This window comes from Aristolochia californica, unplaced genomic scaffold (assembly GCF_029961685.1).
Source record: "Aristolochia californica isolate CCGP_79_NKW_82.1479 unplaced genomic scaffold, dmAriCali1.0.hap1 SCAF_9, whole genome shotgun sequence".
NCBI classification, from domain to species: domain Eukaryota; kingdom Viridiplantae; phylum Streptophyta; class Magnoliopsida; order Piperales; family Aristolochiaceae; genus Aristolochia; species Aristolochia californica.
Genome location: NW_027182290.1, coordinates 29,480,599 through 29,504,646, shown reverse-complemented (window position 1 = coordinate 29,504,646; position 24,048 = coordinate 29,480,599). Strand labels below are relative to the sequence as shown.

Sequence of the window (24,048 nt, the reverse complement as noted above, 5' to 3'; positions counted from 1 at the left end):
CGGTGTGCTTGGGTCATGAGTATTGGGAATAGTGATTCAAGAATCTTAAAAAACCATGAATATAAACTCATTTTTTTCCATACATACATGTATGCTCTTCTTCTTCCCGGATTTAAATTAGACCTCTGATTAAATCGAAGGTTGAGGGAAGAATAAAAATACTGGAAGAAGGAGAGGGAGGAGAAATACCTGCGGCGGTAGCGGGAGGGCACGAGGTGGCGTAGTGGCATGGTGCTGCCGGCTCTGGAAATTGTAGGACGTCCCGCAATGTTAGTAGAGTGACGGCAACGAAGGCGTTGTCGACGGGTTGTAGAGGCTCGACGGGCGATGGTTCTTGACGGCAACGAGGTTAACAAAGGGAAGAAGAAGTCCGTTGTCGATGGTTTGCAGAGGGTAGACGTTGTAGAGACCTTAGAACAAACAAAGTTGCGGGGATCTGCAGAGGCTGAACTCAGTGTCGAGAGGTTGAGGCTCAGATGTGAATCGTCGGCGATGGCGGTAGCAGAGAGAATAAATCAGAGAGATCTAAAGCTCTGATACCACATACAAAGAGATAAATAAATAACTCGATTCTTTACATTCATTGATACTGTTGTTTATAGGTTACAAAATGATAAGGTTTTACATGATAACGATTATCTCTATGAGAGTTTACATGACTATAGAGTTACAAGTTGAGACAATCTCAACTTCTCTTATTCTTATCTTCTTTATTTTTATCAATTAATAGGCAATGATGACGCCAATGTGTGATCATCGTTGTCGATTTGAGAACTTGGTATCAAAATTTTGAACTCGGTGTGAGTGTCGCCGAAATTCCACAAGTCATCCTCCTCCTCGGCCTAACACAAGAAAGTCGGAGAGGAAGGTCGAAGGGGGAGACGTAGAGTTGTTGCGGGTCAAGAGCTAGAGCGAAGGGGAGAAGGGAGAGCGAGCCAGGATGCAAGTACAAGTGGTTGAACCAAGATTTTGGTGTGAATCCTGATTCACCCACTTTACTCGTGGATGAGTTCTCATCCACTTGAATTAGCGCCCAGTGCATGCACTAACGTATCTGGGTCAAGTGACAATGTAATAAAATTCACTTTCACTTGACCTATGTGAGCACTAACAGCCCCTTCCTGCAATTTGTATTACACGAGTATCAACAATTTTTAAGTTCGCTAGGATTAAGACATGATTTGTAAATGTTGACAAATTTTGGTATAAAGATTGATCTAATTATTAATTATAAAAATAATTTTAAAAGATTAACTATTAATTATCTTACTTCTAAGATAAAAAAAAAAAAGAGGACAAAGATATCTTTCTAAAAGCTAGGTACCTTTAGAATCCCAATGGGCCATTTTGAAAAAAATAGTATGAATCTAAGTCCATTTAAACTTAAGTGATTTTATTAAAATTGGACTACTTAAATATAATTTTCTTCTTATTTTACATGTATTTATTATCCTATTAATGTTGATATTTGTACGAATTTTAAACGATAAAATTGAGATAATAGCATTATTGTAAATATAATTAAGTAAATTTGTGTTACACGAGTATCTACAATTTTTAAGTTCGCTAGGGTTAAGACATGATTTGTAAATGTTGAAAACTTAATTATATGTTTTGTACATTTGGGTGTAAAGATTGATCTAATTTTTAATTATAAAAAAATTATTAAAAGATTAACTATTAATTATCTTAACTCTAACATATTGTAGGGTTTTACTAATCTCTATTATCTGCTTTCGTTTGGGAGGTTGAGAATAATAATATCCAAAGGAAAAATGAAAAATCGCTTCTAACTTTACCATTTCATATTAGAAAACCCATTCGTTAGTTGTTACTGCCCGCGCCCCGCGCTGGAGCCCGGACGCCGTGCACAGGAGTTCTCGTTCCCGAATGGCGATCTCGTAATATTTGATTCAATCCTCTGAAATTGCCAGTAGAATCCTGAAGCAGCTATCCTCGGATACAAACTTGGAGCCCTTGTTCACTGAGCATCAATCAATAATTTTGTATCTTTCCCTCCGACGAAAGCCAGAATCGTAAATGTGAATGGATGACAGCAGGGGGAGACGTTATTCTCTAGCTTCCGGCGAGTGATTTCCCTTTTGCAGGTATTCTTTCCTTAGTTTATTGCTCACTTGGATACTGTTCTTTTCTGTTTTCATGCGTTTGCGTTTTTTCTTTTTGTTCCTTGATTGAGTCAGCTTTATCATCTCGTCGGTGCCCTCTTTTCTTTCCTCTTTGTTGTTGTTGTTCCGGCTAAAAAAACAAATCGAGATGTTCAACTTTTAGGAAGAGAGAAAAATTAGTTATAGATTATATGTCTGGTTGACCCTGCTGATTGGAGCGAGAGATGTTCCAGTCTACGTTGTCCAGGCTTGATTGATTCGGCGTTATTGTGTCCATTGTGTCCAAGGTCGAATGAAGTTCATATTTTTTAAAGCTGGATTTTCTAGCGCGCCTTTGGGAAGATACTAGTAATTTTATATAAATGCAGCATCTATGTATAGAAATTTTCGATGGACTGTTTGTTTTTTTATTGAAAAATGAACTCCTTCGCAGATAATGTGCTGTAGTTACCAGCCAGATATCCGAGCCCTAGGAAAACCTTATCAAACATTTGAAATCTCCCTAACAAAGGGTACGTTGGATCTGCGTGTCTATTTCTTCTTCCTCTTCTGGAATCTTAATTGAGGATGTCCGATATAGACTCGAAGTTAAAAAATATGTATTTACTTGGAGATTGAAATGTTTGATGTGTTTAGAGTAGTGCTAGAACTCCAATTACCTTTTATGCCACATGTGTTAATTTTTACCTCATGTGAACAGGCACACAGAGCTCTACATGTTGCTGAGTAGGTTAATATGGTAGTGTCTTTCTCTTTCACTACTTGTGGGAGAGGTATTGCTTATCGTTGTGATATTAATCGAAAGCAAATGTTAAGCAATATATATGCAAGAACCAGGTTGCCTTCTAAGTCATGTTCTTCTCTTTTCCATTGCGAGCAGTTTCGACAAAGATATGCATCTGTAACTTTCTGCAGGAGTTTTTCATGTTCTTCCTTTCTCGCTCAAGTCTCAGTGCTGAGCTCTTTTTGCTCGGATTCTTCAATGAAGGGAAGAAGCAGGAACCCTCTAATTATGAACAGTCTGAGCTCTTCAGGACACCAGCACATCTCCCATCTCAGCTTGTTATCACGGTGTCGAAACTTGACTTTGCGGCTTTCTCTGCCAAAACACGGAAGTATTGCAAAAATGAGTTGGAAAGTTGGTTCAAAAAATTGGGTAAAAGGTGGTTCCTCAGCTGGAATGGTTTTTGGAGTATGTCTTGGCATCTCAAGTTTCCAGCCTGTTTATGCCAAAGCTGTAGAAACTAACAACGAGAAAAACAGTTCACCCCCTGCAAGCCCTTCATGTGGGAAGAAGGTTTATACAGATTATTCTATAACCGGTGAGAACTACTGCCATGGTCGAAACATCTTATGCCATGTGGATTTGAACTCCATTAAGCTTCTTCTCTTTTTTATATTTGAAATCTGTTAGAAAGAAAAGGATGAAAAGCAGAGTAGTTTAATTGCCTTAGAGTGGGCCAGCAGGAATTCCTGGAGATGGAAGGTGCTTGTTTCGATCAGTGGCTCATGGTGCTTGCTTAAGAACAGGGAAGCCAGCTCCAGATGAAATCCTTCAAAGACAATTAGCAGATGAGTTGCGGGCTAGAGTATGTTTTTTATCCACTTTCTGATGTTTACAAAAATGATTGCTGACTTTGTTTGCATTAAAATGAGTGTCCTCATTTTTCTTACTTACTGATTTGGCTGTTTTTATTTATTTTGAAATTTTTTTCCTTCTTTAGTAGTGTTTTTGTAACTTTCAAATTGTTCAGGGTTCCAAATTTGTCGAATCTGATTTAGACTTCTTTTTAAAATTTGCAGGTAGCGGATGAGTTTGTAAAGAGACGAGAAGAAACAGAATGGTGAGTTCTTAACAAACTAATAATGTCAAACGAAGGTTTGACAACCATGAGCTAAAATGAATCCTTGATTATGATTAGCAGTTAGATGCTTGATTTGTAAGCTTCACTGAGGCATTAACTGATAGGGTTTGTATTCCCTACAGGTTTGTTGAGGGTGACTTTGATACTTATGTTGAACAAATAAGGAAGCCACATGTATGGGGAGGAGAACCAGAATTGTTCATGGCATCACATGTACTCCAGTTACGTCTTTTCCATTATTATATTTTTTTAGTTGTTTATTTTAGTCCTCTGTTATATTGTTTTTAGTTAGTTTAGTTTTTTTCGTAATGTCCTTCTCAGGGGAAAAGGAACATTCTTACTGACTTCTAAATGTGAAAGTTTTAAGAACTAAAAGTATAGAAAAGATAAGAAAGCCTGTGGACACTAATTTAGATTTTTACAGGATGCCAATCACAGTTTTTATGCATGATGAGAGTTCTGGAGGGTTGATAATCATTGCAGAGTATGGCCAAGAATATGAGAAGGACAACCCCATTACAGTTCTCTATCATGGCTTTGGCCACTATGAAGCATTGCAGATTCCTGGGAAGAAGGGTCGAAAATCGAGACTCTAGCTTAAAACAAAAGCTAGAAAATGAGTTGGTGGGTATGATGCTTTCTGTAGAGGTTGTTTAATTCAATTTCAGGATTCACTTGGAGGCATTCATTGCATCTTCACCCATGGTTGGCAGCGGATGTTGTGTTCGGGTAAAGTGAAATTCTCATTGGTTTTAGAGAAAAGCTTACACAAAAGCTAATTTCTGTAAATACTATTAACCACACGGATAACTGTAAACTGTGGAGTTTGAGCCCACTGATGCAGAAAAAATCAAGTGAGACTCCATTAGAGTTGGCTCATGTTTAGGGGATCCCACTTGTTGAATGGTTGATTTGAATATTCTCTTTCCCTTGTGTGTGTGTAGTTGTGTCCAAATCTGAGTGACTGCATGATTGGGGATCAAATTTATCAAGGTGAAGTCAAAATTTAAGTAATTGTCTATATGGAATGAATGCCATTCACTAGATAGCATGAATTCTTAGAGCGAGAAATTATTTTTGGGAACTTGGCTTTGATGGTTTGACTGTTGAAGTGATACATTTGAATTCTTTTTCTATGCTGAATGAATGCTATTCTTTAGATTGCTTGAATTGAGTGAGAAACTTCTTTTGGGAACTCGGCTTTATATGGTACTGTGGCTGTTGAAGCAATACACAGAAGTCGTTTAGCGCAGTTGCCTGTGGTTGTTGTCTTTGAAATTGGTTTTCTTGTTTCTGTTCTGCTATATGTCCCTGCAAATTCAAATGACCAAAGTAATATCTTCCTCGTTCATGGAAATTCTTAGCTGGCCTTTCAACTATTTAAGCTTATCAACAGGTGATTGAATTGTTGTCGATTCCCTTCATGCAAATGCGGAAACAAGATGCCAGGTAAGTGAAGTAAATCACCCGTTTTGCATCCAAGTTGAGCATGGAATTGTGATATCAGCTGAAGTTTATGTCACACGGATCTATGAAACTTGGCTTTATGGTGACTCCACTGCGCTATCCTATAGATTGGAGATTGACATGGTGGAAGATCCACATCAAACAGAGGTGAAAAAATGCATGCAATTGACTGTGCAAATGGAGTAGAAAGCTGAAGTGATATGCCTGTATGTACACCAATGGGATACCTAGTGATGACAATAGCAATAACTACAATGCTCGATTCTGTCACACATAGAAGAGAACCAATAGAATCCAGCAAGATACAGAGTCTGACAACTTCTTTATTCTTTGCTGTTTTACTCGTTTACAATGTATGGAGATCCATACGTTGTCATGGAAGTAGGGTCGCATCTGCTTTAAAACCCAAATAATCCACCAGATCCGTGTCTTACAGTGGCAGAAAAGATTTACATCAGTTGTTTGCGTTTACCTCAAAAAATCTGGCGACTAGACGTTTTCACTGAACCATAAGACGAGGGAACGATCCTCTAAATTCAATTCAAATAGATTGTTTATTCCAGCATGGTATTGGGAGGGACATCCCCTCTGAAGACAACAACAGTAATCAATTCAAGTTCGAAGAGAGATCAAACAAGAGTCATGCTTGATGGGATGTTTCTGCTAACAGGTACAGATTCGGCGGGACAAACTACTGAACGAATCATTGCATTGTTTCAATTTTAAATTTTCAAACCTTGTATTGTTGCCATATCAGCCAGCCAATAAGCTTTGTTGTTGCTGCCGATGCTTTTCATCCATTGTTTGCAATTGTCTTTACTTCTGGTTGATCTCCTCAGCGAAACTTCATTAATCTATGATCCACACATCCAGCCTTGGATTTGAATTATTTAACGTTGATTCTTTTCTGTGAAATCTGCAGGTGTTCAAAGCAACGCGCTAAAAGAGGTAAGAATTGAACGCCATTAATTGTAACAGATCTATAGACGCATTCAACAGCTTCGAGGAATAGTAATTTATTACAGGACAGTGATAGTACCAGACAAATTCTCTAATTTCGAAACGAAGTTGAAAACTTGAAAAACCAGGCTGGATTCAAATTGACCTCCGCATGATTGCACCTCTCGTCCTTCAATTCGGGTAAATGGTATCTGGTTGAACTGCAAGATCGAGTCCGTGGCTGCATTGTCATATCCTATTCATATTTTCCTTTCCGATTAATGAGAAGGAATTTGGTCTCCAAGATCTGATGCGAAAGATTTGAGATCTCCGCTCTGTTTTCTGACCACTGCGTCGAGCCCACTCACTACTATATAATCTCGGTGCGGTTTCAGCTTTCATGACAGGATGCGCAGAAAGGACCACAACAAAAAGTGAAAGTAAGTCTCGTTCTTTGTTTTTTGTACTAAAATATATCTTGAATATAGAAATTGATAATAAATAATATTTTTTATATTTAATATAAAAAATTAAAATATAAAAAAGAATAATTTAAACAACCGCTTTCACACAAAAGTAGCGGGCCCACAAAGTTTGTCCTGAAGTGAAAGCTAGCGAAAAGAACAGGGTTACTTTAGGCATTTTGATCGTGAGGCGTGAGGACTGACCGACTGACTGAGGACAGAGGAAGGTGTTTTCTTTTTTATCTTTTCTCAATTTTTAACTCTGGTACTTCTCTTGAGAAAATGAAAATGCCCGCCTCAAGATGCCACGCCTCCACTTCTAACTCCGATGAATCCGTCTTCCTCGCGCTTCCTCACTAGGGGTGTGACTACTGTCTGCAACTCCTCGTTGCGACAATGGTGACTAGTTAGCAAATTTACCCAGAATCGTGGATAAGAAGTGTGAGAGAGGGAGAGAGGGAGAGGGAGAGAGAAATTAAAGGCAACAATATGGAGTTTTTTCTACACATTGCCTGCTCCATTCTCTTCTTCTCTCTCTCCTATTCTGTCTCTTCCTTGAACTCCGATGGCTTCTCACTTCTCGCCCTCAAAGAAGCCATCGTTTTCGATCCACACCACTCTCTTTCCTCCTGGAAAGAGTCTGACGAAACCCCTTGCAGCTGGGCTGGTATCTCCTGTAGTTCAGGCCGAGTATCTGAGATCTCCCTCCCAGACAAGGGTCTTGCTGGCTACATCCCCTCCGAGCTCGGTTTCCTGCTTTCATTACAGTACCTTTCTCTCCGAAACAACAACTTTTCAAATCCTATACCTTCTGGCCTCTTTAGTGCCTCTTCTCTCATCTCACTAGATTTGTCTCTTAACTTTCTTTCCGGAAAAATCCCGCCTGATATCAAAGTTCTAAAACACCTAATACATCTCGACCTGTCTTCCAATCTGCTGAATGGCTCCCTTCCTGATGCTTTAATGGAGCTAACCTCGCTTTCTGGATCACTGAATCTCTCCTACAACCAGTTCAGTGGTCAAGTCCCCGAGTCTTTTGGCATGTTTAAGGTTTCCGTGAGTCTCGATCTCCGACACAACAACCTTAGTGGTCCGATTCCGCAAATAGGTTCCTTGTTAAACCAGGGGCCAACTGCTTTCACCGGAAACCCTTACCTCTGCGGCTTCCCCTTACAGAACCCATGCCCAAGCCCTGTAAACACTAAAGACCCCCTGAACTCTCTAAACCCTTTAGACCCCAAAGACCCGGGAACTGTGAACCCTAGCTTTAATAATTCCACTGCAAGCCACCAAAAGGATTCAAAGAAGGCGCTGTCGATCCCGATACTCTGTGGAGTTATCTTCATCGCGGGGTTGCTCATTGTTTTCGTCTGGATCTTCCGAAAGAAATGGGCCTTTACACAGTGCAAAACTGAAAAAGAGAGAAACAGCATCGGCATCGGATGCGAGAGAGAGGAGGGGATGAGCGGGGAATTTCATGTGTTTGATGAGGGTTTCAAGTTAGAGCTGGAGGAGCTTCTGAGGGCCTCGGCTTATGTAGTTGGGAAAAGCCGTAATGGCATTGTTTACAAGGTGGTAGTCAGAAAAGGCATTTCGGTGGCGGTGAGAAGGCTGAGCGAAGGCTCCGGAGGGTTGTCCCGGAGGTTAAAAGAGTTCGAAGCGGAGGTGGAAGCAATCGCCAGGGTGAACCACCCCAATATCGTTCGCTTGAGGGCGTACTATTACGCCTGCGACGAAAAGCTGCTCGTCTCCGATTACATCTGTAATGGCACTTTGTATTCCGCATTGCACGGTAACGTGATTCTCAATCTCTTTATCCCCTGTCGCACTCTCCTAAATTTTTCATTTCATTGCGGGTTTTGCTTAGTATTTGCGGTTTCATCACCGCACGCGATGAAGGGTCTCCGGTCATATCCCGTAATTCTTCCTCCCACTTAATGATCTACAGAGCTTATCGGGTAGGATTGGCCATTTCGCAGAGTGGCTGTGGTCGAATTTATGCTGACATAATTAAAACCAGCATATAATTCAGAACTGTGTCTTCATTTGAAGATAGATACAAAATCAAAACCACGAGTGGCGGCTGACGACACACTTGACTGGAACAGTGTAATCGAACCAAGTATAAAAAGTTCAGTATTTTTTTTTCCAAACTTGGGACTGTTCACACTAACGATGGACCATTCTTTGGACAGAAATTTGTTTCGTTTGCGTTGTTCTTACCCTTCTTTTATTGGTCTTTTTGGCGCTTCTAATTTGTCTATTTTGATGATGGCGATTCGGCTTGGAAGCTCTTTTCGATTGATTGTGTTTGTGCAAAGAGTCAAGAATGCTTTCGTCGTCTGTCTTCTGGCCCCCATCCTTGATCTTCTGTCATTTACTCGTTTTGTCTTTGGCTTGTGATGTCTGCGACCCTTTACAGTGGGGGATTTCTTCATGCACGTAAAGTAAATACAGAGCACCTGAGGCCTGAATTTCATTTCCGTTTTCTGAATCCTGTTCTCGAAACTGGACAATTCAAACCTCTTAGCAATTTTACACGATCAAGGACATATTTTTTATCGAGTCTAATACCCAGCTACTGTTTTTGTTAGAGCTAGTAGTTGTTCATTTCATTTGGTTTTGTAATGCAGATGCTGTGAAGTCATCATCAACCGCTTTGTCCTGGGCTGTGAGATTAAATATCGCGCAGGGTGCAGCTAGGGGTCTTGCTTACATCCACGAGTGTGGCCCTCGGAAGTGTGTCCATGGAAACGTAAAATCCTCAAAAATTCTTCTGGACGAGGACTTTCAGCCTTACATTTCCGGTTTGGGCATCGGCCGATTGGTCTCCAGTACCAGCAAAGGTTCCGATTCCTTCTCCAGAAAGCAAAACGCTACCCAGTTCGTCTCCTCCGCCTGCTATCTTGCTCCTGAGGCTCGGGGCGAAGGACTGCGACCCACACAGAAGTGTGACGTCTACGCATTCGGAGTTGTGCTGCTGGAGATCCTAACAGGCCGTCCGGCGGAATCTAACGAGAAGGAGCTGGAGGTCTTCGTGAGGCAAGCTTTTAAGGAAGAACGGCCATTATCCGAGATCGTAGATCGATCACTGCTGCACGAGGTTTATGCAAAGAAGCAAGTGCTCGCAGTGTTTCATATAGCCCTTGGCTGTACCGAAGCGGACCCAGAGATGAGGCCGAGGATGAGGGCCGTGTCTGATTGTCTAGGTCGGGTCGGGTGCGATTGAGTGGTGCCCATTTTGTATTTGTAACATCTTTGTTTTCCATCCTAATGTTACAATTGCCAAATGGGCACTCTAAGGTAGAAGACCCTTCTCTATTTTCTTGGATTGTAAGTTAAGGCAGTTGTTCGTGGAAGCTGTAATTAAACGGATTATTTGATTTAGGCCTCACCTGGGCTGGTGGGCTTTTGGTTGATTCCTCTTACTCTTTTCCTCTTCTGTTCTCTTCTCAGCGTATTCCTGCATTTAAATTAATTTAGTAAAAGTGCCGGCCTTAACAATCACTAATACGATATTAGATCTACTTAGTGGCTTGGTGTCGTCATACGTCACGTGCATACTTTCTGAACGGTTCGGATTGAAGCTCTGTCGTTGCCTGGCACTCTCGTCTTTGAAACGGCTGAGATGAAAGGAGAGCCAAATTGGTCGCGGTAACGCGGTTGGCGCCATGATCACCAACCGTCGGATAACCGGGTAGCAAATTGAGGTTTTTATGATCCATTTTATCTGCCCTGTCGTTAGCTCGTTACACTTTCTTGTTACTTTTCCCGTCTCAATCCTCACAAGTCTAGGACTTCGATCCCGTTCCATCTATCGTCGAGCGATAAATAACTAGGGTTTGCTTGGTGTTCCCGTGTTTCCGTCATTACGGGCATCTGGTTGAAGAGTTTCCCGACCGTTCTCAAGTGTTCTGTTTGAACAACTCGAGGAGGTGAATTAGGATACAATTTGCCCATCAAAACGAGGTATGAGAAAGACTTTGGACAAGTTTTCTTGCTTACATGTTGTGTGTGGATTTTGTTGGATCGTTTATGTTTAGAGATCTATAGGATGCGGAAATTTTGGGTATCGTCTTGCCGAATTTCTGAAGCACGAGTCCAAATTACCTTTTTTTTTTTTTGTGTGTGTGTGTTATCAGGGTTTGAGGGATTTTATTTTTCTGTTTTCCTGTACGGATTCGTGTTTATTTGTTCTATCATGGTTTCTTCTCTTTATTCTTGTCTAGGGTTATCCTCCTTGTTAGCCTTTTTTTCTTCTGCTTTTTCCTGATTTGGGCCTTAAAGAAATGCAGCAATATCAATGTCTTGGTGATGAGTAGCTCACTTCAAGGCGGTGGTGTTCAGAAAGTTGTTTCGTTCAGCAGCAAGCTTTGTAGAAGAGTCGTGGCCAGCACGTATCACGCTAATTGACTTCCGGATCCCTGTATTGGTTCTCCGATGGATAAAAGAATTGATTCTACTCTTTTTGTTAATGATGGCTCATTCATGGAAAGATTTAAGCAGCTTCAAGAAGAGAAGCAACAGAAGGAAGCGGCAGCAGAAGAGTCCAAATCTGGCGATCATATTAATTCATCTCGCTTTTTAAGGCCCAATGCTACCATTAGCAAAGCAGTGGTGAGCCCAAAAACAAGTGATTCTTTGAAGTCTACACCGTCGGCCTCGAATGGAAAGCTTGCGTTCAGTTTGAAACAAAAGTCGAAGCTTGCAGTAGCCCCTGTCAAGTTAGCAGCAGAGGAAGATGAGAATGAAGGAGATGGAGGAACTGTGGCTACTGATGCACCCGTAAAACGGCAGAAATTGGATCAATCTGATGCATCCGAGCAATCATCAGAACAACTGGTTGATGGTAATTACTGCTTGTGTGAATATCCTTTGATTGGGCTGGTTGGTTTAAGTATAAAATCTAGATGGAACTTCTCTGTCATATTTTTTCTATTGATATTGCTTTACTGTTAATACACTATGAATGGTGCTTTATCTACGTGTTCTGAGTTTTATTTTGCGCCTTTTCTATGAACTTCTGGATTTCACTGATAACAAGATAGTGTACCCTGTCGATAATGAAACAGAAAAAGAGGTAAAAGATTATTTATTTTGAGAACCAAAAAGCAGATAATATTTGTTAACCAGCCAATCAGTTCTTTTTTTCTTAAACCAAACTAACCTCAGAAGATGGTGAACATATTTTTTCTGCTCAATTTGTGGTGGATTAGCCTATTCGAGAATATGCCTCCTAAAAACTCCTTTATTGTTTATTTTCTTTCCATTACTTGTGTTTTTGCAGTCCATTGAAAACCATATATTAAGATTAGCAGTTAAACAATCTCAGGCAAAATCAATTTCTGTTGAGGTTGAAGGTTCTGACTGTAAAACATTTTTCTTTTATGGTGTGTTAAGAGTCATCATCTTCCATGGGAATGACCTGGTCAGGAGACCTTATGTATCTTTATAAGTCATAAAATTCACAAGGAATCTTCTCTCCTCTTTTAAAATGCTATGAAATAAGAGTTTCTTGAAAGTTTTTTGTCTCATGAATGCAGCTAATGTCTTAAGTCTCTCTCAACCTTGGTGGAAAAAAGATGTTGAATGAAAGACATCGAAAAATGTGGCAAAGCCTGCTACAAAGAGTAAATTTGCATTCCGTTAGTTCATGCTCTTGGTATTAATCAGTTATTTAAGTGACATGCAGCACCTCCTACCCCCACTGATCCTGCTGTGAAGAAAGTTGCAGACAAATTAGCAAATTTTGTGGCTAAAAATGGAAGGCAGTTTGAGCATATCACTCGCCAAAGAAACCCTGGAGATACACCTTTCAAGTATGTATGTTTTTATTCATCATGATTTATCTAGTTTTTAGTTTTGTTAATTTAAAACTATGTTGGTTGCTTGTTGATTGTCAAGGTGTGGAGATACCATCTGTGAATCATTCTTTTATTGCTTCTTGAAATATGTTATTTGGCTGTATAAGGCTTGATTGAATTGATATTTGAAAGCTCCTTTTACTTTCGATAGAATTATTTTCTGTTTTTGGAACCTGTTTGCTACTTATTCCCTTGAAAAATTCTTTTAGTGCTAAGAAAGTGCAAAGACAGATTTTTGCTTCCAAAATTAGAAGAGCAGATTGACAAAATGAATCAAAGCACTGCTTTTGTTGGTTGGTGTTAATTCTTGGAATCTATTGTACCAGAGCCACTGCCTCTTGTGGATTGTTGACAAATGCTGTTACATTTTTAATTTTTATCCAGTGAGTTGCTATTCCCTTTTATTGATCTCAGCTTTATTTTTTTCCTCAAAAAAGAAATTCTTTCCACTGGTTACCATACAAGTTGGTTGCCATTCATGTCGTACTCTAAGAAATCCAAAAGTTGTAGTCATAAAGACACTGTTGCTTGGGTATGTGTGTGTGTTTTTTTTTGGGTGACAGACAAGCATTTATTCATATCCAAAGAAGAGCTTAAAAAAACTCTCTGGCGCCTGGTTCTTTTTTCTTCATCATGGGTCTCTTGGATTCTTTTTGACTCTGTATTTTGTATAAGCTTGGTGCAATATGAATTGCTAGCTATCCTGAATTGCTTTTAATAGGAATCTATATTTTGTAGGTTTTTATTTGATGCTGGCTGTTCAGATTATAAGTACTATGAATATCATCTTATTGAAGAGGAAAAGATGCTGGCAGAAACAAAGGATTCTCAGTTGTCTCGCACTGGTATGTATATTATCCCTCCTTGTAGAAGCAAGTTGTGTGTGTGAGTATATACATGGTGAAAAACTTGAATTCAAGTGATGGCCAAGAGGCCAGGGTAAACGAAACACAAGTCCATGCTAAACAAGTGTTGATCAACACAGTGAGAGATTGATGATCAACCCTCTCTTTGGAGAGCCTGTCTGCCAAACCATTGGCACTTAAATGAGACCATTTGCATAATATATGTTTTATTAGATTACAAATTTCATAAAAGATCAGAAATTTTTTACACCAACTGATAGCTGCACTTGAGTTGCCTTCAACTTCCAATGGAGCTGAGAAGTGAGTGTGATAGAGCTTCAACCCTCTTTGAGGACTGCACTGATTTCAGTGGACATTGAGTCCATTTGGCTCAAGGGTCCTGAGAAAGTAAGGGCTGCTGACCTATCATGCCATCTGCAAGCACCTCCAGACCCTATTGGACCTGAATTCCCCAGGCCTATAGATCTTTTCTTTTTCTTTCTTTCTTTTATTTTTTTTAATGTTTAACAAGACACACACTATACCCCAATACCTGTGGTGAGATAACCCAAGACCTCACACTTAAACCCCTGTGAGCTAAAGGTCCATTCAACCAAACAGTCACTCAGTTAAATTTGATATTTCCCTTGGGGAGGGGGGTTCTGGGGGGAGACAGGCCCTGATGCTAGGCTGTTTAGAGGCATAGAGATTCACCAGGACAATAGACGTTTTCTTTTTCTTTCTTTCTTCTTTTTTTTGTTTTTTTAAATGTATAATAAGACACACACTACACCCCGATACCTGTGGTGAGATAACCCAAGACCTCACACTAAACCCCTGTGAGCTAAAGGTCCATTCAACCAAACAGTAACCGCAGTTAAATTTGATATTTCCCTTGGGGAGGGGGGGTGCTGGGGGGAGACAGGCCCTGATGCTAGGCTGTTTAGAGGCATAGTGATTGGCCATGAATTTCTAGCTATTCCTTATGAATCGCCAGTGACATTGTTGTATACTGGTAGACTGCATGTCCACCTAATGACCTGCTGCATAATGTTTTCAGCCGTCTTTGCAGTAGTTGTGCTCCTACCATTCATTTCAATCTATAGTCTCCAAGGCAAGTTATATGATTTTATCTTCTATTTCTTGAAACTTCCAAAACGTTCTAAAGATAAATGCCATGCAATGGCTTCTAATTCATCTTTTGAATACTTCTGGGGTGAAATCTTTTGGAGTTACATAGGAAGAAGCAAGATGAGAAGGCAACTCAAGGTAGGTGTTCATTTAATATTAAGTTTGAACCACTTACAAGGGCCAGGGGATCGTCTCTTGTGTAACCATCTTTACTGTGCCCACTATCTTTTTTTTTTTTTTTTTTTTTGAAATGTCTGTGCCCACTATCTTAGCAATTACATTACCCTAAATCTCAACAGAGCTTGTAAATCTTAGCTCCTCAAGAATAATTGTTTCTTAGAATTAAAGAAGAACCTGATTGCTCTTGAACTATTATGATCTTAATTACCTTGGCTTTCTTTGGGTTTCAGGGGACTGACCTAAAAATATCTTTGTTTCAGCATCTGCCAGCACTTCATATTCTAGAACATCAAGTGGTTCTCAAAGGGGTCCTACACAAAACTCCAACTATCAGACACCAGCATCTGCTTTATACGAGACTGGTGACGAAGGCGGATCTTCTTTGAATTCAGTCAATAGTACAGCAAGTAGGACCTCCTTAAACAGTTTCATTGTGCTTCTTTATTTCTTTAGCTGGACTGGCTTTTTTTTTTTTTTTTTTTTGAATTACCAAATTGACTTTAGTTCTGAAGGTTATTTCATTTTCTTGAAAGGTGAATCAAAAGCTCCTTCAGCAGCAGATTCTTTAGCCATGATGGAATTCTACATGAAAAAAGCTGCTCATGAAGAGCGAAGAAGGCAGCCTAAACAGTCCAAAGATGAAATGCCACCTCCTGCTTCTCTTCATGGTTTTGGTTCTGTTTTTGTCTTTTATGGATATTTAGTTTTTGACTTTTCTTATTACCATATTAGAATTTAAGATAAAAATGTATTTTGGACGAAAAACAAACAGGGTTTACTCTGATGTTGAGGAGAACCTGTTTTCTGCTAAGAATTTTCTTGTTTATTTTGTCTTACTGAGGGGATAATTCTAATTTTCTTGTGTCTTTGCAGCTTCTGTTAAGAGGGGCCATCATATGGGTGACTATATACCCCAGGAGGAGCTTGAGAAGTTCTTATCTACCTGCAATGATGCAGCTGCACAGAAAGCTGCTAGGGAGGCTGCTGAAAAGGCTAAAATCCAAGCTGATAATGTTGGGCACAAGCTTCTCTCAAAAATGGGCTGGAAAGAGGGTAACTTTTATACATACATACGTTATATATAGATATATAGTGTTTTTTTGTTAAAAAGTGTATTTTAAGTATTATTTATGGATAATTTTCTTGTCACTATCATAGGAACAGTTTCGTTGGGTCCAGACAGTACTGGTCAGTTGTGTTGGGTTAAATTGGAGCTGGACCCCTGTTCTGGTCTAAAATTGAAAGACCCATGGAGGGGATAAAACTGACTGATTTGGTTTGACTGCTGAACTGTGCAACCTGGCTTGGTCTGGCCAGTCTTCCCTATTCCCGTTTCTCCTTTCCCCTGAACCCTAAAACTGTTTTCCTTCCTTTTTTATTACATGGAGACAGGGAGGGACCAGCCTCCCCATCACTAAGAGAGGAAGGGGAGGGGCCCTTTCCTTTCTGTCTGACCAGTACCAAGGAAATGGGGGCTGGGTGGGGTGGAGACCCCTACATCCCTGGTCTTTCTGTTCTACCTGCAGACAGAAAAGGGAAGGGTGGCCAATCCCCTCTTATACAACCTCTATTTTTTTAATTTTTATTTAAATTCTATTTGTGACATCATCACGATATCAACCAGTTGAAGTGCCAGTTTTTTTGCAGTTGAATTGGCCATACTGGACGAGACCTCTTTCTCGGTTAATGAGTTAGAACATCGCCTAGAAATATATGATGGATTTTTTAATTCTCCTGTACTTTGTAAAGATTATGGTTGGTTTCAATCTTTTGTGAATTAGTGTAGTTTCATAGCCCTGATGTACTGACTACAGACACCACACATTGTTGAATTATCTTATATATCCCCAAATATATTTTTGTCGAAATCCTTCCCTAAAATTATTTTCTATTAGGTGAGGGTCTTGGGAGTTCCAGAAGTGGTCGTGCTGATCCAGTCATGGCTGGAAATGTGAAGTTGAATAATTTAGGAGTGGGAGCTGAAGTCCCTGGTGAAGTTACTCCAGAAGATGACATCTATGAGCAGTATAAGAAGCGCATGATGCTTGGTTACCGCCACAGACCAAATCCGCTGGTATGAACTGTTTGTCCCCTCACATACAGCATCCTGCATTATGATGTTTTTTTGTTGTTGTAGTTGTCCCGTTACGTGCATCTCTGGTATCTCAAGTTGTAGTGACTTGTAGAAAATTTGACGCTCACTCTGTAATGCTGTGTATCATTTTTGCAGAACAATCCCAGAAAAGCTTATTATTGAGAGGTACGCTGTTGAGGGCGTCTCCAAATGGTAAAGGTGAAACATGAAAAAGTAGACGGTATCATGGGATCCCAAAAAGGATTAAAATTACGTCATCTTGTAAGAGAAGAGGTTTAAGAACTTGTGTAGTAATGCAAGTGGATTTTAATGGCGAGTTGGTTAAATTTGTTCTGGTGTCGTCTCTCTCTCGTACTGAAAAGTAAGTAGTCATGATGACCTTGTAATCCGAACTCTCTGTGTGAAGACAAAAAAGCTTTTCATTGATTCTCCGCAGCAGCTAGTGACTCAACTGCTGAAACCTTCAAAAGATGAGCAGAACATATGAAGGAAAAGATAGATGATGTTGCATGAAATCTTCCATACAGATGAGGTGGTTCTAGATATATAGGCATGGTATTGAATATTTTTTGAAAGCACAGTCTTGCCTTTTAGGGCTCAATATAAATGGAGAAGAAATAAAAGAAAATCAATTTTGCAATAAGGGTCAGGCAGGGTTGCTAAATGCGGGGATGGAGTTGCTATTTGACCCCATTCCTGAGTGCAAAAACCTGCTTTCTTTGAGAAGAAATGAGAGAACGGAGAGGCATTACTCCCTCTGAATAGACCAAAAGGAAGGGGTGACATCCCTGTGTTTTTGGTAAGAGGGGAGCGACAACCCTCCTGCTGGAATATCTTATGGAAGAAGGGTTAGCATAATTGAAGTGGATAGAGGAGAGAAAGGAAGAGGTGTTAGCCTTACTGGTTTGCCTTTTATTTTTTGTAATTTTAGTGAGCAACCCAACTTTGGAGTTCCGAACATGCTAACCCCAGCTATGCATCATAAATCGGTCCTTTCATTAAGTTTAAATATTTGTTATTGTTTAAATATTTTTTATAATTTTCTGTAATTTAAAATTTTTCATTTAAGTTTATTGGATACCCAACAAGGATCTAATAATCCATCAAATAAGCTAACTAATATTTGGATAAATCCAAATCATTGACACCCCCTACCTACCCCAGGCCATAATGAGGGGGTGATTTTTCTTCTTCAATTCGTTACTGAATTGGTTAAGCTTCATTATTGCTTGAGATTTTATTTATTTAAAATTTTTTAATCCAATATCATTCTCCCAGAAGAAGAGGTCTGATAACTTCTCCTCTTCAAATTCGACTGAACGTGTCCCATTGACTCGTCTATCCATGGCGTCGTTTGAAGAAATTTAGAATTTGATAATATAAAATATTATATCAATCGCACAATCTTCGTAGCGATTTTCTCTTTCTCTCTGTTGTTGACCGAATAGTTTTCAAAACACCAATAAATACTAATTCACTTCAATCGTAAAAACGTATCTTCTTTTTATTTAATCTTTAGCAGCAACAGCAGCTGCAGGAATAAAGGGTAATTCGCAGATTTATTTACGATTACAGACTTACAGAGTCTTATCTTGGGAAGTTTGATGAAATTCTCTTTCTAAACTTCCTTTATGCTGTAAGTGTGTGAGAGGCTAAAGCAGTCCCAATCAGAAGGAGAAAGAAAATCAACAGAATTTGTCTGGTTAGCGTCCAAAAACAGGAATCGAATATCTTATGTTGCAGCTGTTAGTTTGGTCGGATCACGGATGGCTGGCCAAATTCATGTCGACGATGCGTTGAGAGCGCACGGACAGCAAGAAGTCAAGAGCCCTGTTTTTCCCACTTCCTCCATCCTCCCTGGGTTGACGATCAGAAAAAAATAAGAGACGGGTAGGGACCAGAACCGTTGTCCGTCAAGGCTGACGGCCGCCATCACCATAAACACCGGGCGCATACTCTGCATCAAGTTTTTTTTCTTTATCCGATGCGAGTAAAAACCACACCAACTCTGTACGAAGTCGACATCCCTTTAATGACCCTTTCTTGTTTTTTTTTTCTGGAATCTGGACTGCACGTCTCTGCACCCCCCTTCCTTCACCTACTCTCCCATTCAACTATCTCCATAAATCCAACCAGAGAATTCATGACTGGTTATTCGAACAGATTTTCGAATTTCTATCAAAGTGGACACAATTAGAATCAGAATAAAATACAGTAGGGGGGGGGGGGGGGGGGGGGGGAATGATGATCAAATATTTACAATGTCAATAATTCCGTTGTGATTCTGGCATCAGGATCTATTTTGTGCTTATCCGGTATAGAGAATATACCTTTCTTCGCTGTAATTTGAAGATTCCATGAGCCCATTCTGATCTACAACCACAGAAGAGTTTTTCTTTTTGCTTGAATTTCTGCCTTTTAAAAATACAAAGCCTTTTTCACCAAAAATTCGATTTGGACTAGCCCACTCCAGGCCCACTGCATACTTTTGGACCCGTATAATTTACTGCCTTTGCCGTACTTAGGGCTCCAAAAGGCCTACAGTTGGAGCCTAATATTTCCGTTTTTGGCATCACCCAGGGTGGACTTTTCCTCTTGTCTGGGTGGAGCCCACTGCCTCCATTTGGTCCGTCCATATTTGCAAAGATCAGATTTGAGATAATGAATAAATTAATACACACGTGGCATTTTCGTAGTTTTTTTTTCTCCCAATACTTTTTTGTACCTTTTCCGTGAATAAAATGCTCCGTTAACGGAAAGCCACCGAATCGGATACTCCCCTGAGAGTGGCCTCGAAAAATCGGGTAACGGGATCCGATTCGCCGTGGAGCCTTGCGTCAGCCATCACCACTTAAATTCCTTACTCCAACCTTAATAATCCTTCCAAATTACCGAAATGTCTCGCCACGTCTTCCGTGGTATGGAAGAGACTGGAAACCCGCATGCTGCCGACGTCCCTGGCTTCCCTTTCTCCGATACATGGGGGGCCCACCCCGGGTCTGCGTGGCAAATCCTCCATTTTCCACCACTCGATTAGATAAGATAGGTATTTCGGCGTCCTTGTGTCTTCTTTTGGTGAAAATCTCCTTTATTAATTAATTAAATTAATTAATTAATAAATAAAGTTATTATCCTGCACACCCACCCGTCCCTCTTTTTTTTTTCCTTCTCCTTATTATTTTCAGGTTGAGGTTTGAATCAGTGACGTCACAATTGCGCCACTCCGATCAGATGCGTTAAAGCCGTGATTTCTTCAGTAATCCTGATTAAGACACTGGCGAGTCGTGACATCAAAGCGTAGAGGACCACGGTGCGGATTACTGAAACTAGCTTGACCACGAAGCGTAGCCGAAATCCGAAACAGGGTGCCCACTTGGTGCGACTCTGGGATTACGTCAAAGTCTGCGAGGGCATTGTGGTAGCCGACATCCTCGAGCCATTTCTCTCCGTTCAATGGCAGTTTTGGAAGTATTGACGCGAACCGTGGGTATGTTCGTTGCCTAGGGGAAAATAAATTCACGAAGAGAAGAAAGCCCGGGGAATGCTTCAGCCCCTGCTCTCTCCACTCCTCTCTCTCGTTCTCTTCCACTTCGAGGACCGATCGCTCCTTCTCAGTGCCTCAACAGCTCCAGCACCCGTAGCTTCCACCTATATTAAAGCCAAATCGCTTCTTGATTTTGGTGCTTTCCCCCTTTAGTTTTTTTTTTGTGTTTTTTTATCAAGGGAAAAAAAGAGAAAATCCCGCTCGGGTTCGTTTCTGTTGATTTTTCTTATTCAACATCGAGTTGTAGGCTTGTAGCCATATCTCTTCTCCTGTTTTCTGAGGTCTCTGGAGGAATTCAACGGTATCGTTCGGTTGGACACGAATTTCATCCGTAGATCCATAAAATCGGGAGAATTTCATCCTAGTCGGAGAAGTCTGTCGTTGGAGCTTCTGCAATTGGGAGAATCGTTTTAAATGGGAAACGGAAGCAATCAAACGGGGTCTTCGGTTGATGTGTAGCTGCGGTCTTTGTTCTGTTCTGCTTCGATCGATCTGCTTCTGGGAGCTGAAAACGGTGATTTAAGAGTAGCGAATACCGTGGAACCGCTTGGATTTTTCGAGTGCTCTTCAGTCGGCAGTGTGGAAATAGAATTTCTCGGTGCTTTCTGGTGCTTACCTCCCGCTGCTTGATAGCTTGTTTAGAGGATTGAGTTTGATCCCGCCGAGAACTATAGAAAAGGGAGAAAAAGTGAGATAAAGCAAACGTAGTAAGTTGATATGTATAATTCTCAAGTTACGGTGCATGATCTGAACCACTCATTTCATTCACCTTTGAAGCAAGCAAAGGACGAGTTCGAGAAAAGCAGACAAACCATGGATTCCGAGCTTCATCGACATAATCAGCTTACGAGGTTCCGGTCGGCGCCTAGCTCTCTCCTGGCGGAGTTTTTGGAGGAGGGATGCAAGGATTTCCTCCCGAGGTCTTCCTCCCCAGAGACGGATGCCATTATTGAAAGGTTCATGTCGACCTCGGCTTCACCAGATCTTCACGAAATCGCTGACAAACCTTCGGCCAATCAAAGAAGTTCTCAGTACATGGAACCAGAAGTAACGCAACAGAACGGATTTCATCAGACTGCTCAACATATGATTTATCCGCCGCCAGCTCCGATGCCCACTCATAGTTCGGGAATGGATAATTCATTTGGGGGAATGAATTCGATGGCGATCGACTCCTCGCCGGTGAAGAGTAGTGGGAATTGCTCTAATCTGATCAGGCACAGTAGCTCTCCGGCTGGACTTTTCTCAAACGTAATGGACGGTATGGCTTCTCTCTCTGCATCAGTTATTCCAATTCTCTCTGGTTATCTTTTTGGGGAAAACAGATCGTGGTTTCAGCTGTTTTTTTCTTTTACCCAGACGCTTACTAGTTACTCTCAGAATTTTTTTTTCAAAAATTCCTTTTCGTGGGAAGTTAAGGATTACGTTTAATAGTGGTACAGGAATCAATGAAAGTTAGCCCGCCTTGTTCGTCTGAAAAACACGATTACCGCAAGCTAAAAAAAAAACTACTTAGCAGACAACTCAGGGCGCGATTGGTATACTCTGTCTCCTGTACTTTCCTATCAATTGCTGATTTTCCTTCCCTAATAATAGAATTGTCGGTGGATATATTTTCTTTTCCGAGGAGATTGTAGCTTGTAGCATATTACGTCTATGTACTTTCTTGGATTGAAAGCTTCTCATCCCCTGAAGGAGTTGTGTTTTTTTCCTTTCCTTCGGAGGTTGGGGCCAGGATTTTCAGCAGTTTGTAGCTGTAGCTCCTTTTTTTTTAATCCGAAAGTTCATACCTATTCATGTCGTTTTGGCTGTCTAGTGCTGGGTTTTCATTTTAATTAGCGGGAAGAGTAACGGGGTTGCTGAAATTTTTGGTCATAACAGGGTACGGAGTAATGAGAAGTGTCCCCAATTACAGAGGTGGGAGTGGTGCGAACGCCGAAGGACCTATTTCAGCTAGCAGGTTGAAGAGTCAAATAAACTATTCATCAAGGCAAGTTTCTGCTCCTGGTCTCTTGTCCCAGTCCCAAATTTCAGAGATGGGGGGCGAAAACCTTGGTCCCAATTCTGAAAATGGGAACCTGGGGAGTGGTAACAACGGTGGCCGATGCTATATGCCGAGCTTCCCGATGTCTTCTTGGGACGATACTTCGCTCGTTTCAGAAAATTTCTCCGGATTAAAGCGAGTCAGAGATATTAATTCGAAAATGATTTGCGATTCTCAGGTAATGTCTGCACCCTAACAGGGTTTGCTTTATTCCAAGCTGAATAAAGCTGTCTGCCACATGTTGTCTCTCGACTTGAACTGTTTTTCGTATTGTCCTTCGATCAGAATGGAGAAGCGGGGGGTCTGAGCCATCAGTTCAGTCTTCCAAAGACTTCCTCCGAGATGACAACAGTAGAAAAGTTCCTGCAGTTACATGATTCGGTGCCTTGCAAGATTAGAGCGAAGCGGGGTTGCGCCACCCACCCCCGAAGCATAGCGGAGAGGGTGAGACATCGTCGTTCTGTTCTTAAAGAGATTAATTTGGGTTTTCCTGTTCATGGCGCTGAGACTCTTTGTTTCATGCCAACTGTACTGGGCTCTTTTAAGTTGGTTTGTAAAAAGATGAAATCTAAAGTCTGAGAAATAGTGTTTATAGAGTACTAATTTGGTTGGGATTCTCAGGTAAGAAGAACAAAGATAAGCGAACGGATGAGAAAACTGCAAGAACTTGTTCCGAACATGGATAAGGTGAATTAATGTCTCTCACAAATGAAGATCGATGTCTTTCTGTGTTGCTTTTAAAAGATGAAAACTTAAAAAAACCTGTTAATTGTTGTCAGCAAACCAACACTTCGGATATGCTGGATTTGGCAGTGGACTACATCAAGGATCTCCAGAAACAGGTCAAGGTATATAAAAGCTAAAAACCGTAAGGTTCCTCTTCCCCTAGCCGTCGATCGTCTCCGCGTCCAACTTTTGGTTTTTGTGCTAAAATCATTAGATTTGTAACCGCAGATGCTATCAGAAAATCGTGCAAGCTGTACCTGCTCGAACAAGCCAAAGCCTCATCCAACTCCCGCGTCGGCGTGACTTGCCGTAATGTACAGGCAATAAATCAGGGGGAAAAGAACAAAAAAAGAAAAAGAAAAGAAAAAGGTGATTTCTCTTTTCGTGGCCTGAGAAGATGAGATTTCTACGGTGAAAAAGCGTGTAGGGTGGCCGGTGACCGAGGGAAAAAAAAAAAACGAAAGGCACTGGGAAACGGGGAAAAAGATCCCCTGTCCTTTGAACAGACATGGCCCATCGAGGCGGTCGAGTGTATAGAATATTTACTTTTTTGTATGTGGAATATATAGGCTTTGTTTAATTATTGTGATACCACGTAAGCAAATCATTTTTACCTTACTCTCTCATCATCATCATCATCATCTGATGAGTTGGACGACCATTTGAAGTTAGCTAGTGTTCTCTGCGGTCGGGTTCATTCACCCTCAGAGTCAGAGCGAACGAAAGAGGAAGCCAGACCAAAAGATTCTAGACTAAAA

General features: G+C 40.7%; 4 protein-coding genes across 10 annotated transcripts; all 4 read left to right on the top strand.

Annotated features, from left to right (window-relative positions):
* Window positions 1-1,851: 1,851 nt before the first annotated feature.
* LOC137942017 (OVARIAN TUMOR DOMAIN-containing deubiquitinating enzyme 4-like) lies at window positions 1,852-4,922 on the top strand. Of its 3 annotated transcripts, XM_068787683.1 has the most exons (7): window positions 1,852-2,108; window positions 2,560-2,638; window positions 2,827-3,448; window positions 3,591-3,715; window positions 3,930-3,970; window positions 4,114-4,212; window positions 4,416-4,922. In XM_068787683.1, exons 3-7 carry the CDS (start codon window positions 2,863-2,865, stop codon window positions 4,585-4,587), a joined length of 1,023 nt encoding a protein of 340 aa, XP_068643784.1. In that variant the 5' UTR covers window positions 1,852-2,108; window positions 2,560-2,638; window positions 2,827-2,862; the 3' UTR covers window positions 4,588-4,922. The 3 variants fall into 3 exon arrangements, with proteins under 3 accessions (XP_068643784.1, XP_068643785.1, XP_068643783.1); XM_068787684.1 differs by lacking the exon at window positions 2,560-2,638 and having other exon boundaries at window positions 3,594-3,715; XM_068787682.1 differs by lacking the exon at window positions 2,560-2,638.
* Window positions 4,923-7,150: 2,228 nt separating this feature from the next.
* On the top strand, window positions 7,151-10,289 carry LOC137942015 (receptor protein kinase-like protein ZAR1). The gene is made up of 2 exons (XM_068787677.1): window positions 7,151-8,653; window positions 9,495-10,289. Exons 1-2 carry the CDS (start codon window positions 7,351-7,353, stop codon window positions 10,088-10,090), a joined length of 1,899 nt encoding a protein of 632 aa, XP_068643778.1. The 5' UTR covers window positions 7,151-7,350; the 3' UTR covers window positions 10,091-10,289.
* Window positions 10,290-10,597: 308 nt separating this feature from the next.
* On the top strand, window positions 10,598-17,491 carry LOC137942016 (SURP and G-patch domain-containing protein 1-like protein). 3 transcript variants are annotated; one of them, XM_068787680.1, is made up of 9 exons: window positions 10,599-10,830; window positions 11,157-11,710; window positions 12,554-12,680; window positions 13,464-13,570; window positions 15,142-15,288; window positions 15,415-15,555; window positions 15,755-15,934; window positions 16,777-16,955; window positions 17,112-17,491. In XM_068787680.1, the coding sequence occupies exons 2-9, from the start codon at window positions 11,302-11,304 to the stop codon at window positions 17,136-17,138; spliced, it is 1,317 nt and encodes a 438-aa protein (XP_068643781.1). In that variant the 5' UTR covers window positions 10,599-10,830; window positions 11,157-11,301; the 3' UTR covers window positions 17,139-17,491. The 3 variants fall into 3 exon arrangements, with proteins under 3 accessions (XP_068643779.1, XP_068643780.1, XP_068643781.1); XM_068787678.1 differs by having other exon boundaries at window positions 10,598-10,830; window positions 15,142-15,549; XM_068787679.1 differs by having other exon boundaries at window positions 10,598-10,830; window positions 11,149-11,710; window positions 15,142-15,549.
* Window positions 17,492-20,540: 3,049 nt separating this feature from the next.
* On the top strand, window positions 20,541-23,987 carry LOC137940478 (transcription factor bHLH130-like). 3 transcript variants are annotated; one of them, XM_068785570.1, is made up of 6 exons: window positions 20,541-21,781; window positions 22,402-22,742; window positions 22,850-23,008; window positions 23,186-23,251; window positions 23,344-23,406; window positions 23,519-23,987. In XM_068785570.1, the coding sequence occupies exons 1-6, from the start codon at window positions 21,238-21,240 to the stop codon at window positions 23,591-23,593; spliced, it is 1,248 nt and encodes a 415-aa protein (XP_068641671.1). In that variant the 5' UTR covers window positions 20,541-21,237; the 3' UTR covers window positions 23,594-23,987. The 3 variants fall into 3 exon arrangements, with proteins under 3 accessions (XP_068641671.1, XP_068641670.1, XP_068641672.1); XM_068785569.1 differs by having other exon boundaries at window positions 23,344-23,412; XM_068785571.1 differs by having other exon boundaries at window positions 23,344-23,432; window positions 23,519-23,608.
* The last annotated feature ends 61 nt before the right edge of the window (window positions 23,988-24,048 follow it).